The sequence below is a fragment of the Diorhabda carinulata genome, chromosome 7, assembly GCF_026250575.1.
Source record: "Diorhabda carinulata isolate Delta chromosome 7, icDioCari1.1, whole genome shotgun sequence".
Lineage (NCBI taxonomy): Eukaryota > Metazoa > Arthropoda > Insecta > Coleoptera > Chrysomelidae > Diorhabda > Diorhabda carinulata.
This window is the reverse complement of record NC_079466.1, coordinates 23052348-23070880: the sequence shown is the minus strand read 5'-3', so window position 1 is coordinate 23070880 and position 18533 is coordinate 23052348. Positions and strand designations below refer to the sequence as shown.

The following is an 18533-nucleotide window of genomic DNA, read 5'->3' as shown; positions in this document are numbered from 1 at the left end:
CAGGTACTTCATTTCAGGATTCTCGCTTAGATCACTAAGAGTATCAAACAGAACCATAAATCTTTTCCCTTTATTTACTTAATCCTGAAGCCTTTCTATCTTTTCAGGTCTCAGGCATGATGGAATCAAGTCATTACTAGTGTCTTTTCCTGTTATCTTATTTTTCGATCACGATCGTTTTGGTGGATACAACTCCATTGAATTGCTTAGAAAAGTTACTATACGAAAGTAGGTCTTAGATATACTTTCATTATACTAGGGATCCTCAGTGCTTACAGCTAATCTGTTAAATTTCCTTTTCTTGGAAAGTTCAGAATATTGGATGGTTCTAGCATCCAGATATTTTCGTCTTCTGCTTAAGCGCTCCCAAGATGTAATGCTCGGGAGTTCACACTTCGAGACAATGTCGATAGAGGTTGCGTCCTTCACGCTGCTCATTATCCGCTAAGTCTAACGTCTTCATTCAGATGTCCATTGAGACGACAGCGCAAAGATAATTGAATAAAACTTTATTTATTATAATATTTAACAAGTCAGTTATCTTTTCAAACTTATCATGGTTATCACAAAAAAGAAATTCATAGTTGTTACTTTTATACACCCATTTCAACAATCAAAATAACTCTGTATGTAATTAAAACGAAAACCCTTCTTTCTAACTGAGTTGTTATTGATTGGTATCCGCCCCAGATCAACTACGCATGCACTATATTATGTCAAATGTCATAGCTCCTAGTGTTACCTATCGACAAATAGATAAACGTATTAGTTGGGCTAATAAACCAAGAGATGACGCTACGGTTAATCTTCCCCTCCAGCGTCAGTAAGTTTTACGTACCATAGTGTGAACTAAACTACTCAAATGATCGTAGTCGGATGAGAAGGATGCATTTTAGCTATATCCCGGCCTTTAGTTAGAAACTATCAGTTTCTAATAATTACTTTCAGTAACTCTAAAAAAATTGCTAATTGTATATTTTTTTAATTAAAATCTCGCTAAACAAAAACGATATAGAAACCGATTTCTTTTTTTACTTTCCCCCTTTGATAGCCCCGCCGCAATACCAATATCAATATATTATTAGGGTGAGCTTCTCTTGACTTTTTCCTCTCCATTTGCAATAAAATACGTATGGTCTAGTCAGCATAATCGAGTTATAAAGATAAATGAACTTTGTTTGAAAATCCTTCTTTATCGTTTTCATTGATACGTTTCGTTTTATCTTTCGTTTAATTATCTCTTTATTAGCCTAATTGTTTTATTCTAGGCTATCGCATTCGACCCCCTCGTCACCCAGACTCTTACCTCGTAGATTACGCGACGCGAGTTCGGTGTTACCGCCATCTTTGGCGGCGTTCGAAGTCGTAGACGCGAGTGGTCACGGAAGTTGTAGCAGTAACAATGGAAGTGTCAATTGGCAGGAGAGATGTCTGGAACTCCAATTGGAGTTGCACAGGAGTAGAACGCAGGCTACGCGAACAAGAGATATGCTTCGAGATAAGGTTAGTGGATATCAAATAAAATATTAAGAATGATTAGTGGAAATAGACGAGAAGATTCTTTCTAGTTGTTGGCATGTAACAATATTATAATTGACATTCTTATCAAGCTATAAAAAGGAAATTTTTAACTTTGAGAATAGTATGTATTTCAAGATATTGTAGTTGACGCCTTGATGGTAATTTTTGATGTTGTCTTTGGACTACATTTGGCAACACTCAAAGTTATTGAACTAAATCTGTTGTGCATTTTATTGGTAGAGCTATAAAAGTAAACTGAAAAATATCAGTTTTTGTTACCAAATTTTAACTTTACCGTTAAATTCCGTAAGTTACCATCAATTATTTTCCCGAAGTCACGTTTAAAAGTTGGTTGGTTCAATGGACAATATTCAACACTGCTTTCAGGTAAACCAGATTTATGGCGCGAATCCACCAATCACATAAGCGACTGTTATTTTTGCTTGACCAATATCATTCCGAGGAAATCGGAACAGGATCTCCAGCTCAAGCGCCGCATTTGAACAAACAATTGGAGCTCAAAGCCGCGTCCCCACTGGGCAAACAATGGACAAACATTGTTTGCCAAACATTTGTCGAAAATTTAGACAAACTTTTTTGTTTGACAAACAATGTTCGCCGGTGTTTTCGGTGTGGACGCTATCCCAACCAACATTTCATATATGGAAGGAAAAGGGGCGCCATTTTTGTTTGTCTAGAATGTTCCCGTCCTAGATCGAACAATATCGATCGATCGAAAAATATTCAGTGGAAAAGTGTGTGTTGTGGTTTTTCTGCAAAATGAATAAAGAGTTTTGGAGCCAGGAGAATTTGATAAGGTTAATTAACGTTTACGAACCTAACATAAAAGATTTAAGTGTAAATAATGTCGCCGAGATTAAAAGAAAGATTGGAACTCTTCTAGTGCAATATAGACGAGAGAAAAAGTTACTAGCAACAAATTGTAAGTCCGGACCATAGAAAAAAAGAAGCCTTGGTGTGGATTAACTTTGCTGGGTGCTGAAGGTGTCTTTACGTACTCTTTCAAACAGTTTACCATTGCGAGGCAAACCTCCGAAACAATTTTTGAAATGCTTTGTTTGGATACCTTAAATAAATACATCAACGAAGCCAAAACCTAAGTGTTATAGCCAGACGATATTGAACGCTGATTGCTTGGCGCAAATTAGTATTTTGTTTACTTAGCACTGGTCCTATCATCGATATTAACAATTCAAAATCCCCATTTGACATTCTCGTAACATTTGTAAACAAACGCCCGGCTGTCAAATTATGTCGGAAATCATGACCACTATATTCATAACGCCGTAAAAACAATTGTCGTCACCATCGACGAGAACGAGGCTTTTTCCATTAATATAAGCTGCTGCAATGCAGGCAAGAGGACGGCGGCGGTTGAAATCACCCATTCTTCGACAAAACCTAACTGACTAATGTTTCATGTCGAATCGCAATTGTTTGGTGAAAATGTTTGTCAAACAATTGTTTGTTGAAATAAGAAATGTTTGTTAAAACTGCACTTTAATCAACGTGTTTGACAAACTTGTTTCCCCATTGTTTGTTCAATGGAGCCGCACCTTAATGATCTCATAAGAGATTTGGATTTGTCCGAAGAAGAAGCTGAAATTTTAAGTTCAATACTGAAACAGTTAAAGTTAGTCTGTACCATAAACGTCGCAGTTCATATGTTGATGTTTTCTAAAGAGAACGACTTTGTGTACTGCAATGACATTGAGGGCTTGATGTTATGAATATAGGTCAGAGGAATGAAGACACCAATGCAGTGCAGTGCAGATTTGAAAGTTGTTGCTTCAGTTTCAGGACCAATCAATTTGGTTACACGAAATACTGTTGGTTTTTATGCAAGTGGAACAGCCGAAACAGACATGAACATCACGTAAGAGCAATATGGCCGTCGAGAACTGTTTTTTCTTTGAGTGACGCTAGAATGGAAGGTGTGTTTGACCTGATGTCCAAAAATCAATGGATGATCCGGCATTCATTACCACCTTAAATGAAAACAAAGAGAAGGTGTTTGTCAAAGTTACTGAAAACTATTTGGGTGCTTTAAGTGAATAGCCAAAATTGAAGAGCGCCACTTAGGTGAATGCAGCTTGCGGATTATTCTTTGTCTTCAATTATAAACAGTCCGGGCTCCGAAAATGGGAGAAATATGAAACGTTCTAAGAAAACATGTCTTCTCAGTGCTGACAATGAAACTGGTGTTTCATAAATACTTGAGATTTTTCAAAAAAACATTTATCCCAAAAATGTGACGCGACTCAATTTTTTTTCACTTTCCTTATTTATTCTTCTGCAAGAATCACGAATTACATAATTTTTCCCACAAAGAAAAAATTGATAATTTTTTATTGCCTATTAAACCAGGGTAGAAGACTTTGAAAATGAGAAAAAGTCAAAAAAGAAATAATAGTAGGATGAAACCCATTGAATAAGGAGGAGAATAAAGCAAAAATGGAAGAAAAAATAATTTACTGGCGATCAATGTCTGGAAAGGACATGGGGTGAGTTTTTACGGGTAAAAACAGTTTATTTCGATTCTCGGCAAAAATATAAGTCCTATGGAAAAAGCGAAGCGGCAAAGTTTTAGGTAATGAAAATAACCACAACTTTTGTATTCACACTTTTTTTACAAAACCTCAAAATTTATGTGAAAAAATGAAATAAGCAAATTTTACAAGTTTGGCGAAAACTTTTTATGTCCAACCTGACCAAACCTATCCAAAATATACTACAATTTATTCGATTTGTAATATTTACTTATTTTAATTTAATATCGAAAAATCACCCTAATATTCTATCGAAAACCTTCAATGCCACTTTTATGAATTTTCACTATAAACAGTTACAAATATTGTAAATTTTTCTCTGCAGAATATAATCAAATATTAATGTAGGGGTACAATATGTTTTTAGAAACACTTCTTGTAGAAAAAACTCTCTTTTAAAAATTTCTCGTCAAATGAGAAATTGCTTTAATAACCTCACTTTTTCCAAATCTACATATTAAAGTACCATCTTGTAATATTCAACTGCGAACCTTCCAAATTAAACTCAAATGTATGGATACCATTTTATTAATGTCCTTTCCTCCCTCTCTATCTTTTTGCCTTTTGTCAAACATCAATAGTACAGTGAATAAAGGTATTATAATCTATTAGTCTAATCAAGTTTTGAATTAGAAAACAGCAAGGAAGAGAAAGCACAATAAATAAGGTTTATGTAGGGCTAAGGGGGATAATGGCAGAATTTTTAGAGGGAGGGTCAGATAAAACAAAAAAATACGTGGGCGGGAAAAAAATATAAACTTTATTTTTGATTTTCACATCACACACAATTTATATATGCTACAATGGTAGAAAGTTGATGAAATACGTTACGAAAATTGATTATTTATATAAAAGTTGTTCGTAATTTGGTAGAAATTGGGATGAGCTTATTCGCAGAAGTGGAGCCAAATCGTCGTCAGACAAAAAATACCTTTTTTAGGGATTTCAGTTTTCCGAAACTCGATTTTTATACAGGGGCCTTGTACAATTCAATTTTAGGAACTTTGAGAACTAATTGCATCAATTCAGAGTTAATTTGCTACTCAATCAGCTCAAGTGGCAATTCTGGTTTGACTGATTTACACTTCACATTAGACAGCATCCTGAAAATGTCCAGGTCCTGTTCGATAACATTAAAGTCTTTGAATGAAGTTCAACTTCTTCATGAAGACATTTCACGTTTTTCTCATAGCTCTTAAGTTTGTCTTCCGTAACTGAAATAGTTTTCAGTCTTGAAAAAACACTCATTCGTGACTACTTGTTTGGAAAATAGATTTAATTGAATTTCAAATCACCGATGTGATCCCAAGTATTAGAGGTTAATTGATTTCTATCCTGAAGTATAAGATTCAGTCTATTGATGTGACCGAGAAGATCTGTAAAAAAAGTCCAAATGCTAGGTAATATCTTTCAAATGTTCACACTAATCAAGTTCTTTTTTTCCATAAAAGTCTTTTAGATCCCAAACTCTTCCAAAAACCTTTTTTGCACTAAGCCACCTTACTTTAATGTTGTAAAGTACATCAGAGTATTCAGACTGCCCATAAAAGCACACCATAGCTGCTATGATGTGCTTTTGTGTAGGGAAGCTACCCCTTTTGGGGTTGAAATATTGGAAATAACTATTATTAGTTAAAATATTAGTGAATTCAGCAAGTTCATATCTACTCAATAAAGTTATAAATACAGGGTATACATACGTATACATATAAAATTTATTTGAGACGATACTTCACAAAAGTATTTGCTCTAGAAGGTTAGAGGAAATTGATTCTAACTTTTTATAAACATCGGTTCGGTAAGTCATTTCACATTTTCACTGTACTATTAATATAATCCAAGTCCCCCTATTCAATTAACAATTCCGGTCCTATTTGACTCGCTGAAATGACAGTTTCCAACATTGTAGAAAATTTTCCGGACGAATAGAATCTGTTTTAACTCGGACACCACGAATGAAAATTTTCAAACAAATATACACTTGGTAATTCGAACGAAAAAATCGGAGACGCGTTACTTGGAACTTATCGGCGTTGAGACGCTAGACAATTCGTAAAGAATAAGTCACTTTATTCTCTTATAAATAAGTCCAACTTAAACAAACTTGTATCATCACAGACGAGGCGTGTTTTTGTCATGATTGGTTTCACATACACTTCCACACGATTGCTGAAAAGAAGAAGTTAATCGAAAAAGTAGAACGAGTGCTCTCTCAACGATAATAAAGGACGAGGGAAAAATTTATGCTACTCGAATTGTTCTAGTACGGAAAAGAACTACTGAAGGTGAATTTCTTCGTCCGGAAAAAAGCCTGATCATTTGGTTAAGACAGTCTAGAGGACAAAAGTGTCTATTAGAGGAAACCTTTTAAAAGAAAAAGAGTTCGCGTGTATTGTAGGCTGCAAAAAGTTTGCGACAAGTGAAGGGTGTTTAATGATGAAGTTTGCCCGAATTGGCGCGGTAAATTGAAGACTTTAATTGAAAACTATGATGCTCAAGACATTTTATAACGTTTACCGTAGAAGACGCTTACTTTTAACGATGAAAAACGTCACGGGGAAAAACATAGTGAAGAGTTTTACTTGCAGTGAATGTGGACGCATCAAGAAAACTTTAGTGAATGGAAAAACAATGAAACCGCGATGTTTCAAAGGAGTAAAATAATTTCCTTCTGATTATCGTTCTTGGATGACGACAAAATTTTTAACAATTGGCTTTTAACAGTTAATGGAGACGTGAAACGTTAAAAACGGATAATTTTAGATAATTGCACTGTCCACAACAGTCCTCCTACATTTTCTTACGTAGAACTATACTTCTTTCCGCCGAATACAACTTCCAAATTGCAAGCATTGGACCAAGGGATCATCCATAATTATAATACTTAATTTCGTAGAGAAATTGTTGGTTTTATGAAAGAAAATCTTTCAATAATCACGGATAATGAAGAATCAGCAATAAAACTTCTAGTCGACATCAGCGGTGTGAGTTTTTCTGACTCTGTTCGAGTTGATGAAGATATTACTGATACAAATAAGATACAAATGAAAAAATCAACGATGAAGATGAGAAAGATACATCAGAACCTTTGGTAGAAACGTCAGTTTAAGACACCTTACAAAACGAAAGCACATTCCAAGCACAATATGAATATGTAAATGTTTCTACCTCTCAACTTTTGTCATAGTTAAGAATAGCAGTTTATAAGTAATAGGTATTCGATTATCAACAATCAATAATTCGTTTTTTTTCTTTCCCCTCAAATATGTCGCACAATTCGATATTTTTAACACTCGATAATTCAAGTCCCTCGAGTTTCGAGTTAAATAGAATCGTCTGTATATAAAGTCGATTTTTATCGATCCAAATCAATGATAATTCGAATATCTCTCTAATTCGAAGATGTCATAAGTTCTTTAAACTCTTTATATTATATTTCCCAACAAAAAAAAACCTTCACGTATCGAAACTCTCGGTAATTTGAACTCGTATAGATACAAAACGTAAATTTTGATAAAACTCATGTTTCGATTATTATTTCGATTGATATTTGATTTTATTGAAAAATTGTTGTTCCAACAGGATTCAAGATTATTCTTAGTACTGTTTTAACAAGAATAAAGTATTAGGAGAAGATTTATGCTACTGAAACTATTGAAGTGAGGAAAAAAGCTACTAAAGATGAATTTTCTCCTTTGGAAGAAAGTCTAGTCATTTAGCTGAGATAGTGTAGAAGAAACTTTGTTAAAAAAAAACGCAAAAGACTTCGCGTCCACTCAAGTATAAAAAACATTGCTCACAAATTCCAAAAAAGAAAAATTTTCTCAATTAAATTAAGTACAACCCCGGTATGTATTTCAAATCCTCTCCTAATGCTTATCACGCTTAAAAAAAGTTTAGATTATTATTACAGAACTATTTTAGGATTGGTTTTCAATAGTTAACGTAAAGATGAAACTAAAAAAATGAAAAATTTCACTCTTTTTAAACAATTGTACTATCCACAACAATCTTCCAATATTATCCAAAATAAAACTATTAGTTTCCGCCGAATATCACTTCTAAACTGCAACTATTGGACCAGGGGATGATCTTAATTTCTATCGAAATAAAATCTCCTCAAAAATGGCTAGTCATGGAGAATGTAACGCTAGGAACCAGCACCACAACCATTGGTTAACATCAATGGAGTTTCTATGACTTCCTTCGGGTAGATGTTGCTGTCTGGGGTTCTATGAACGATGAAATAATTTTATTTGTTAACAGTTAACAGTGGAAAATCAGTTAATTATGTACGAAATCATCCTAAAACCAATAGGAACATATGGCATATAGCTATGGTGTTGCAGTAAACCATCGAACACACCAAGATACTGCAAACTTTTCAATCTAAAATACTTCGCTCCATGGTTTATAAGCAACCACACAGACTTGGGTATTCCAACAATCAATGAAGTTATTCAGATATCAGCGATAAGAAATAAAAACCGCAACGAAAACCACCAAAATTCACTAATATCCAAGCTTTACACTGATCCAATGGAACAGAAAAGATTAACAAGACGCTGGCCAGAAGACCTCTTAGAGTGATCTATGGAAACCCATCAGTAGATGGTGCCTGCCTCAAGTCATTTAGCAAGAAACCTTATAATTTACTATGGATTTTTTAAGTAGATTATGAATTGGCAATTAAATTAAAAACAAAATATCCGCTTCGGGGAAAGCCAGGCAATAATAAATATTTGTATTAAGAGATGTGTTGCTTTTTTGTTTAGTTCGGTTCAAACTTGATAACATATATGTTATATGTTTTTAAATTCATCATTTATTTTCTTTTCATGGTATTTGGAATATGTAATTCATAATATCAAGCTTTTTAATACTTCAATGTTATCTTCTTTCTTCGTGATAGGTCTATCGACCTTTTCGTGGTCGACATCAAACTTCATCAATCGCCATTTATACTGGGCTATCTTCAATCACTCGACTTATATAATGTTGTTTCTTGCGCTGTGACACCCATGTTTTCGCTTAGATCCGCCTGATAATTCTCATTTCTGTGGTCTTCAAAAGTTTTTTCGTTTTTGATGCTCCTGGCCTTGTTTCTGATGTATATGGGTGATTCCGTTCTAACTGTGATTTTTTGTATTCAAAATTTCAAGATTTTAAAATTTAACTTTTCTAACTTTTTTATGCATATTATTCATCTATTTTACTGTAAAAATAAAACTCTAAGAGGAATTTACTACAACTTCAAAGTATCACGAGCAAGACACAAATGTCGGATTTTGAGTTCCACGGTACTGACTCATTTATCCACGGTACTGACATGGTAACTTAAGATATTAAACAACAAGTGCATCAATTTTCCTCAGTTTGATCATAAACATTAGAATTTATAAGGTAATTAGTTTAAATCATTTGTTACGACAAAAAAAATTAATAATTTATCGGTAAATTCTAGGAATGGACATGACACGGTACTGACATTCAAGTGATGTAGTATAAGTTTTCTTTAAGTGGCAAGTTATATTGTATAAAAATAATGTTTAAATATCTTAAGAATTATTCAATTAACACAAAATTTTTATTAATTGATTATTAATTAATGACTAGTACAAAAAAACAATACAGGACATTGAATATCACAGTTAGAACGGAATCACCCATATATCATTATAGGTCTGATTGTAAACTTTTACTTTTCTTGTCTTATGTACCATACTACGTTTTGAAGACATCTCGCGACCTAATTTCCTCTGGCTATTAGTCTTCTAGTGTTGTGATCGAGTTAATTTTCTTGGTAGTTATTTTTGTAACGTGTTTCATTGTTGTATCCAGCTGATTTAACTTTCTGTAGTTAGTAGGTTCTTGTCTATAGAAAAATTTCATCACCATTCATTCTTAACAGGATCTCCTAAGGATTTTATTCGTTTTTTTACTTTCCATCATGTTTCAAATGTCATCTATCAACATTTTATATAAGATTAACTAATTATGATAATTTCTAATTTTATTTCTAAACTTATAAAGGGACTCTCGTATTTCTTTTCTATTTGTCCTTATTGTTAGTAAGTTAAGGTCATTCAAATATTTGAAAAGGTTTAAAATTTTTGCTTTTTGTGGGTTCGTTTTGAGTAATTAAATAACTATGAGTGATATTCGTACTACCAATCCGAAAATCAAGTATCAAATTAACTTATAACTTTCATGTATTATTTCGAAGGACCGTTTATCCTTAGGTCCATCCCTGCATAAGGTTGGTATCTATTTCCTCGACGTAGTAGTTGGACACGAACACTGAAGTTTTGTCAGATACGCGACGAAAATCGTGCTTTGAATATTTGATGAGTAGATGAAATAATTTTCAGCAAACGGCCAATTGATTTTAGGTGGTTGGGAGTTGATTTCCTCCAGGGTAATAAAATGTGAAATAGCATTAAGGTTATAGGATTTTCATAGGAATCGGTCAAAGAAAACGATTTGGATGTTTATAAGTATTGTACAGTCAAGTTTTATTGACCAAAGTGACTTTAGATTACACATTTTGACCTCCAAACAATGTTTGTAAATGTATAAAAGCAAAATTACTGTATTATCACTTTCCATTTTTTTTTTTCAACCAAATCATATCTTTCAACTACCCGACATGGTGAAATAAGTATATTTGTCAATTGACAGTAAGAAATAAATGCTTTATTGTCAAAAAAGTGTTACAATTTGTAGACAGAAGCTTGTAAAAACTAAAAAATAAACATAAAAATAATTAAAAAAACTAATAAAGTAAAATTTCAATATACAGACGAAAAACATAATTGGCAAGTGATTGTGCATTTTGTTCATTGTAAAATATTGAGTCCTTGAACTAATTCTGAACGTGGAGTAGGTAGGTAAAGGTCGGGCTCCGCGTTCCTAACTGGAAAGCCTAAAACGACCTTTCTGAAATTGTACAAGCGTGCTTACGAATTTAATACCTGCAGTGAGTCCTGCTCTTTAGTCCGAGTAACCATCTAACAGCTCTCTTTTGTAGTTTGAAAATTCGCTCAAATTGAGTTCCACCATACGTACTCCAGAAAGGAAAGGTTTATCGGAGATACGTGGACATGGTGACCAGAGAAAGATTAGCAAAGATCGCACCGTAAGCCTTTAGGAAGACCTCCAAAAAGATGAAGGGATTCATGGACATCAACATCTGAAGAATGACAAGCTGGAAAATAATGCCTACAATACTTTGAAGAAGAAGGAGAAGAAGAAGAAGAAGAAGAAGACGAAGAAGAAGAAGACATAATTATTCATTATAGATGAAAAATGTACTGACAAAAAAATGAGAGCTAAAGTCTAGTATTTTTTCCGTGTATGATAAACATTTTTTTCTTTAAAGGAAAATTATCGATGTAGAATTTGAATTTGAAAATTAGTAGATTATGTTGTACTTAAAGAGACAAGGAAACTTTTAGAGTAATCGAAAAGCTGTCAATTTAATTTTGAGATTTGTTTTCAAAATTATGAACTAAATGGTTGTTTAGAAGTTATTATCAATACTATAAAGAAAAAATGTCTGATTTCGAGTTTTATCTAACCCCAACGGAATTAGTAGAAGTAGCCGAAGTAGCGTCACAATAATTATTGCCAGCTAAATCCCGGAAAATTTACGAAACCGCGTATTCAAGATTCATGGGTTCTATAAGACGGTATTATTGGCATATTTTTAGAAATTTAGAAATTGGTACAACAACAAAAACAATCAATTTCATAAAAATGGAAATTTGGTTATCTGTCAATAGAGAAAAAACGCCACATAATAAATATTTTTTACATAAATACATACTTTAGACGCTTGATATTGAGCCTTTGACATTTTGCACTTGATGTAGATGATTTAGGATTAATTTTATTCAGAGGCGAAATTAATTGATTTAACTGAGGTATCATACCAAAAGAACGTTCGAAAATTCGTTCTAAACTTCGTTTTCGTCATTAAATTTAACGAAAGGGACGAAAATTTGAGGTTGCCCTTAGCTACGTTACACCGGGATGATGTTGTTTGTCGTCATAATAGGGGAAACGTACACGAGTCCATAATGCTAGGGACAATATAATCAAGTTGGCTTATGCATAACGGTGTTCACATTGGACGGCCATCGTTTACTACGTCATGCAATAAACATTGGAATGTTGAATGAATGGTATGCATAGGGCTTCTCTTACAGGGCGATAGCGCTGGTTGATGTTGAAATTGGATTGAATTGAAAAATATTCTTTTACAAACTTGATTAAGTTGGAATTTCTGGAACCGTTGGCGATATTCATGTTGAATACACTGAGTAAATTGCCTTCAGTCTCTGAAGACGATAATTTGGTCTTCAGAGACTCAAAGTAAACCATCTTCAGTCTCTGAAGTCGATACTTTGGTCTTCAGAGACTCACAGTAAACTGCCTTCAGTTTCTGAAGACGATAACTTGGTCTTCAGAGACTGAAAGTGAACTGCCTTCAGTCTTTACTGCCTTCAGTCTCTGAAGACGATAACTTAGTCTTCAGAGACTCAAAGTAAACCATCTTCAGTCTCTGAAGTCGATACTTTGGTCTTCAGACACTCACAGTAAACTGCCTTCAGTTTCTGAAGACGATAACTTGGTCTTCAGAGACTGAAAGTGAACTGCCTTCAGTCTTTACTGCCTTCAGTCTCTGAAGACGATAACTTAGTCTTCAGAGACTCAAAGTAAACCATCTTCAGTCTCTGAAGTCGATACTTTGGTCTTCAGAGACTCACAGTAAACTGCCTTCAGTTTCTGAAGACGATAACTTGGTCTTCAGAGACTGAAAGTGAACTGCCTTCAGTCTTTACTGCCTTCAGCCTCTGAAGACGATAACTTAGTCTTCAGAGACTCAAAGTAAACCATCTTCAGTCTCTGAAGTCGATACTTTGGTCTTCAGAGACTGAAAGTAAACTGCCTTCAGTTTCTGAAGACGATAATTTGGTTATCAAAGCGCGCGTCAGCCAGTGTAATTGTAAAGTGTTAGTGTAGTGGTAGTGTAAACAGTGTATTCAGTACAAACTTGACTTTGGTGTGGAACTGAGAAAATATTATTAATTTTATCTTTGAAATACTATGAAATTTGTAAACATTTATAAATAAATAAATAGTTAAAAAGTATGTCGGTTTGAAGCTTTTTAGATGACGCACTTTACCTGTTGTGTTGAGGTTGAGATGTGATTTAATCCTGTCTCTATATCTTTCACTTTCACTGCAGCCTTGAACTTTATCAATGGTGAGGATTCGATGAAATTAGAAATATAATATTTGGGAGGTAGATCCTCATAACTAATATAACTGTTTTTCATAACCGTATTTCCAAATGGGGATAACACTCTTGAATATTGAAATTTTGGAAATTACAACTGTGATTTTCTACCAATCACCCAGTAAATATCTTGTGGTCTAAATCCCAGTTGCTCAGTTGTTTTCTCTTATTGAATATTTGTGTTTTCTCTGTTAGTATTTTGCATAGATACATGCCCAAATATCTCACGCTCTCCATTTGTATGATCTGTTAGTTATTTTTTTGCCTAAATTATTCCGAAGGTTTCTGGTTGCTGTTTTTGGATTGTTGTCTAGTATTGTTCTTTGTCTATGGTAAGTTTCACGAGAATTTCACTACTCTAATAGAATCGTCTTGATTTTAGATCTCTTCTGTGTTAAAATTGGTTTTTTTTATAATTTTTGAAAGACAGACAAAAATTTGACGCTTCGATTAGTTTCGGTCTTTATCAAAATATGATTTGCCACTGAAAATTTGCAAATTTGCATTTGAATATCAAAATAGAAATCGGTTTTAACAAGAAAAATTAATTTTTCCTTAGTTTTTTCATCTCAAAAATATGTAGCAGTCTTCAAATTTACAAAATACAGCTATAAATTTTACTTAAATTATTTAGGTTTCTATTTATTATTTTTAGCTTCTTCTTTCTTATGATCCTTTCATAAAAGTGGCAGCAAATCATAACCTGATTAAGTCTCGTTGGCTGAGCATGTTTTCTATGAAGTTCATTCTATGTATTATGAATCCCTCATTTTAACAACTGAAAATAACTACAAAAATGCGTGATTCTAGAAAGAAAATAATTATATTTCTCAGAATCATCATTGTATTAATAAAAAAACTGATTTGAATAACCTTAGTGTAATCCATGCTTGTTTACCTTTTAAAGAAAAATCGAACTCTATAAACGACATAACCTATCAAAATTTAACGTCATTCGTATTAACCTAAATAATTTTCAATTCAAAAAACAATTGGATAGCTACCAAAATCAATAAACTTATTTATGTCTGTTATTTTGAAGGTTGTTTTTTGTATTTCAGTCTTTGATGATGAATTTATAGTTATTCGTAAGCCTGGAAGACATTTCAAAACTAGTACATTTTGGTGTTCGAGTCCCAGAATAATAATATTCAGAAACTAGTTCGCAAAGACTTTCTGTTCTTCTGTGGGATCCATTCTTAACTACTTTTTCTTAATATATTTCAGGTTAATTTGCACGTTTATTGCGTAGTTTCTTGTCTCGATCTATCTTTCAAGTTCTGTTTAATCTTAACGCGTCAATTTTCGTGGTTTCCATTTTTTTTTCTCCACGTTTCCGTACCATATATCAACGTACTCTGTTTTGTGTCATCTGAAAACTGAAAGGTGTATAGTCAGATTCCACCATTGATTTGGATCCCTATTTCTTCGTATTTCTTCTTCCAAGCTGTTAAATATTTAGAAATACATATGTTAAAGAGTGTTTGCACCACCTCAGACATTTGTGTGAAGAATATCATGTATTCATAACTTTTTTGTATATAATTTGATAAAGGTAAGCGATCGTGCAACAAATAAACTGAGTCTACATGTTAAATAAAAACCCAGGAAGTTATTTGAATATATTAAAGTGGAATTTAAAAAATTGAGGAGCGACCTGCGAGTTTCCTTTCAATCGAGCCGAGCACTTGCTCGGAAACTGTTATTGAATTTCATGTGGACGTCCGCATCGCTACAGTTCGGTTTTGAATAAAATGAAATTATTAAAACGTTCGCATATTGCGGAGTTTAATTGAAAAAGTGGACGGCTATCCACTCTAAAATGACGCAGATTAAAATGATCAGATTTTATTGATGAACATCGACGTGGTTCAATTTATTTGTTGGTAAACGAGAACAAACGAGGCCAATCGGTAAATAACGATACACTGATTTAGTGTTACTATACTAACATATTAAACTGAAAATGTTTTTCAATTATTTAATAAAGCGGAAAGCGTTTTATGAACGATTATACTAGTTCCTTCATTGTTAATACTTGTTTTTTGCTATTTCTATTCTTTAATGATATTCACCAAAGTAAATATGATATCGATTTGATTTCAATTGGCAAGTGATTGTGCATTTTTTTTGCATTGTAAAATATTGAGCCCTCAACTAATTCTGGACGTGGAGGAGGTAGGTAAAGGCTCCGAGTTCCTAAGTGGATAGCCGTGTAACGTCCTTTCTGTAGTCAGAATTTTTAATCTTTTAAAGAAGTCCTTGCAGTGGGGCCTGCTGTTTAGTCCAAGTAAATATCTAACAGCTCTCATCTGTAGTTTGAAGATTCGCTCAAATTGATTCGCACAAGACATATCATTCAATGAAATCTACTAAAGTAGGCATATCCAAATATCTTAGATTACATAGCTAAAATCTAAAGGATATGAGCCTAACAATAAAACGTTTTCTACAATTGAAATGAAGCTATTTAATGGACAAGCCCCAGATATTGAATATTTATATTTCAAAGTGAGTTAATGATAGTTTTCGATATAATATAAATGTAAATATAAAAAATAATGGAATACTTGATTTGGAGAGATTCAGTTTGAACTTGACGATGTAAATGATTTCGAAACAACCCTCTTAGTAATAATTAAAAATACAAAGACAATAGGACGATGTACCATAACGGGAAAATATTAAATCTCTAATATATACATAAAAATGTGAACCTTTTTGAAATATATTAGTACTTGGAATCTTGCTGATTAATATTAGCCAGGAAAATGGTATTGGAACGACCTAGAAATAGCCAGACAGAATTCGAAGAGGAGTTCGAACCCAGAAAACACAAATTATCTTTTGCGCAAAAATATTCACAATCGACAAATCTTTCAGTTTACCTTGGAAAGGAAATATCGTAATTCACCTTGTCCAAGCAACTATCAGAGCTCGGAGCTCCGTTGCCATAAGATCCAAGCTGATTTAGGAATGCTGGGCAAAAAGAATGGAGTTACCCTGCATTGGTTCTGGTACACACTGGAGGGATCATTACAGCTGAAGTCGTATGGAACAGAAAATGAAGGAAAGCAAATAAAGAAGAAACATTAGACGTCCCGAAGGATACATCGATAGCTAAGGAGATTTATTTAGCAGATGTACATTAAAGACATTCATGTTTCTAAATGTTCTGTTTCAAAATTAGTTTTTTTTAATAATTTTTGAAAAGTGGATAAAATAATTAAAGACATTTATAGATATAAGGTTTTTCTTTTTTTATCTCACATCATATATTCTGTTGATAGTATTTATCCTTATCATCATAATCAAAAGTGGAATTTTTCCGTTTTGGGTTTTCATTCAAAAGAATCCTAACCGACAATTCTACAAGAGGTTAACAACAATTAGTATTAGTAGTGAAATAAAAGATGATTATATTATGAGTGTTAAACCAAAAGTTTTACCAAATTATCTCTCACCAAAAAGAGTTCAAAAGTATTTGGAAGACATTACACGGACCTTCTCTATTAAATCGGACATACTACTTCTGGTTAATCGAATGGGTTTGAGGGTTTTATCTAATTTAACGCCATTCCTTCGTATGTCGTCGTTCCCTTTAGTGAATTATACTGACTATCATCTTGAAAATACCATGGAATTATTTGTAAATTCTTCTGGCTGTCATCTCTTCTACGCAAGCTGTGCTCAGTAATCCAGAACAAACCATAAATATATATAATCGGGGAGTTGGCTACATAAAACAGTATCGATAAGGTACACGACGTTTGAGCTTGGAAACGGGGAGCCCGTAAACGGCATATCTGTCACTCTGTAATGAAAATGCCAGCCAGTTTTCCCGGACGAAAAAAGGTACACGAGTGAAAACTTTGGGATCGTGGGGTCTGAACCTCAAATAAGAACGCTGAAACAACGCCAGAAGTTTTGGAGGTACACGAGTGAAAACTTTGGGATCCTGGAGTCTGAACCTCGAATAAGAACGCTGAAACAACGCTAGAAGTTTTGGAGGTCGGAAAAGCCTCGCCAGAAGTGAAGATTCATCCTTGTGGAACGTGAGGCCAGACTCTCAACTAGTAGCGATGTAATAGCGAAGCATCATCTTACTCTAACGTTCTTCAAAGTTTCTTGGGGCATTATTAGCCGATAAACATTACTGAAGGACTTTTCGCAAAGATACAACTGTTTCCAGACATTTTAAAAAAAAGTTGTGAAACTTCTGGCATTATTACTCCACTCTTAGTTAAGATCCCAAAAGTCAATTAAAAAAGTTTGACGCGTATACCACGTGAGGTTTTTCTGATGAATTTTCCGTCACTTTTGGTCGCTTCTGGCGAAGGTTTCCTGACCTGCAAAACTTCTGGCGTTATTACAGCGTTCTTAATTGAGGTTCGGACCCCATGATTCAAGAGTTTTCCAACGTGTACCACCATATGAGGTTTTCCAGCCCAGATCTGTAGAGTGCCAGAAATGCCGTTGGGTACCTTATCGATGTTGTTTTTTGTAGCCAGCTCTGGGACTAATATATAAATCGATCTATTTGCATGGTGGTGGAATCGTGGAATCTTCGTTTGGCATTTTTTCAAGAATAATATAGAGCAATGCAAAAGGATATAAACTCATGTAGATTATTTTCTGCTACTGTGAGAATGTATGCTCAAAAGTAAGTTGAAGTGGTTTAAGATATGAGGCTAATGCAATGGATAGTGTAACCAAAATCAACTGTTTATTATGGATACTTCAGAGCTTTATTTCCAATTAGATGACGTAGAGCTCTTTGTACCGATAGCTCGCTAGATGACGTATTATATCGGTTAGAAAGTATACAGGAGAAAATGGTGAGTGTCTTGAAGCAGATGTTAACGAAATTTCACGAGACTTATACCAAAAGCTGTTAGATCTAGCCACGAGTTGTGGCTATTAAACAACGAGATTGATAATGAAATAAATGTTATTTTGATACTATCTATATTAATTTATTAACACTTACAATATATAACCCTACATGTGAATCCTCCATTGTTCGAAACCGTGCACGAAGTTTTTTCCTGTTAGCTCCCTCAGAACGCGCACCGCTTTTTCTAACACAGCTTCAACAGACTCAAATTTTGTTCGTATTAATGCAGTTTTGATTCGTC

General features: G+C 33.8%; 1 protein-coding gene across 5 annotated transcripts in view; it reads left to right on the top strand.

The window, feature by feature from the left end:
• Positions 1-18533, top strand: part of LOC130896390 (uncharacterized protein CG43867) — a 291476-nt gene that overhangs the window by 37716 nt on the left and 235227 nt on the right. For all 5 annotated transcript variants that reach the window (XM_057804427.1, XM_057804425.1, XM_057804428.1 and 2 more), the window contains exon 3: positions 1269-1503. In XM_057804427.1, the coding sequence (XP_057660410.1) occupies positions 1269-1503 (235 nt within the window). The remainder of the gene's footprint in view (positions 1-1268; positions 1504-18533) is intronic.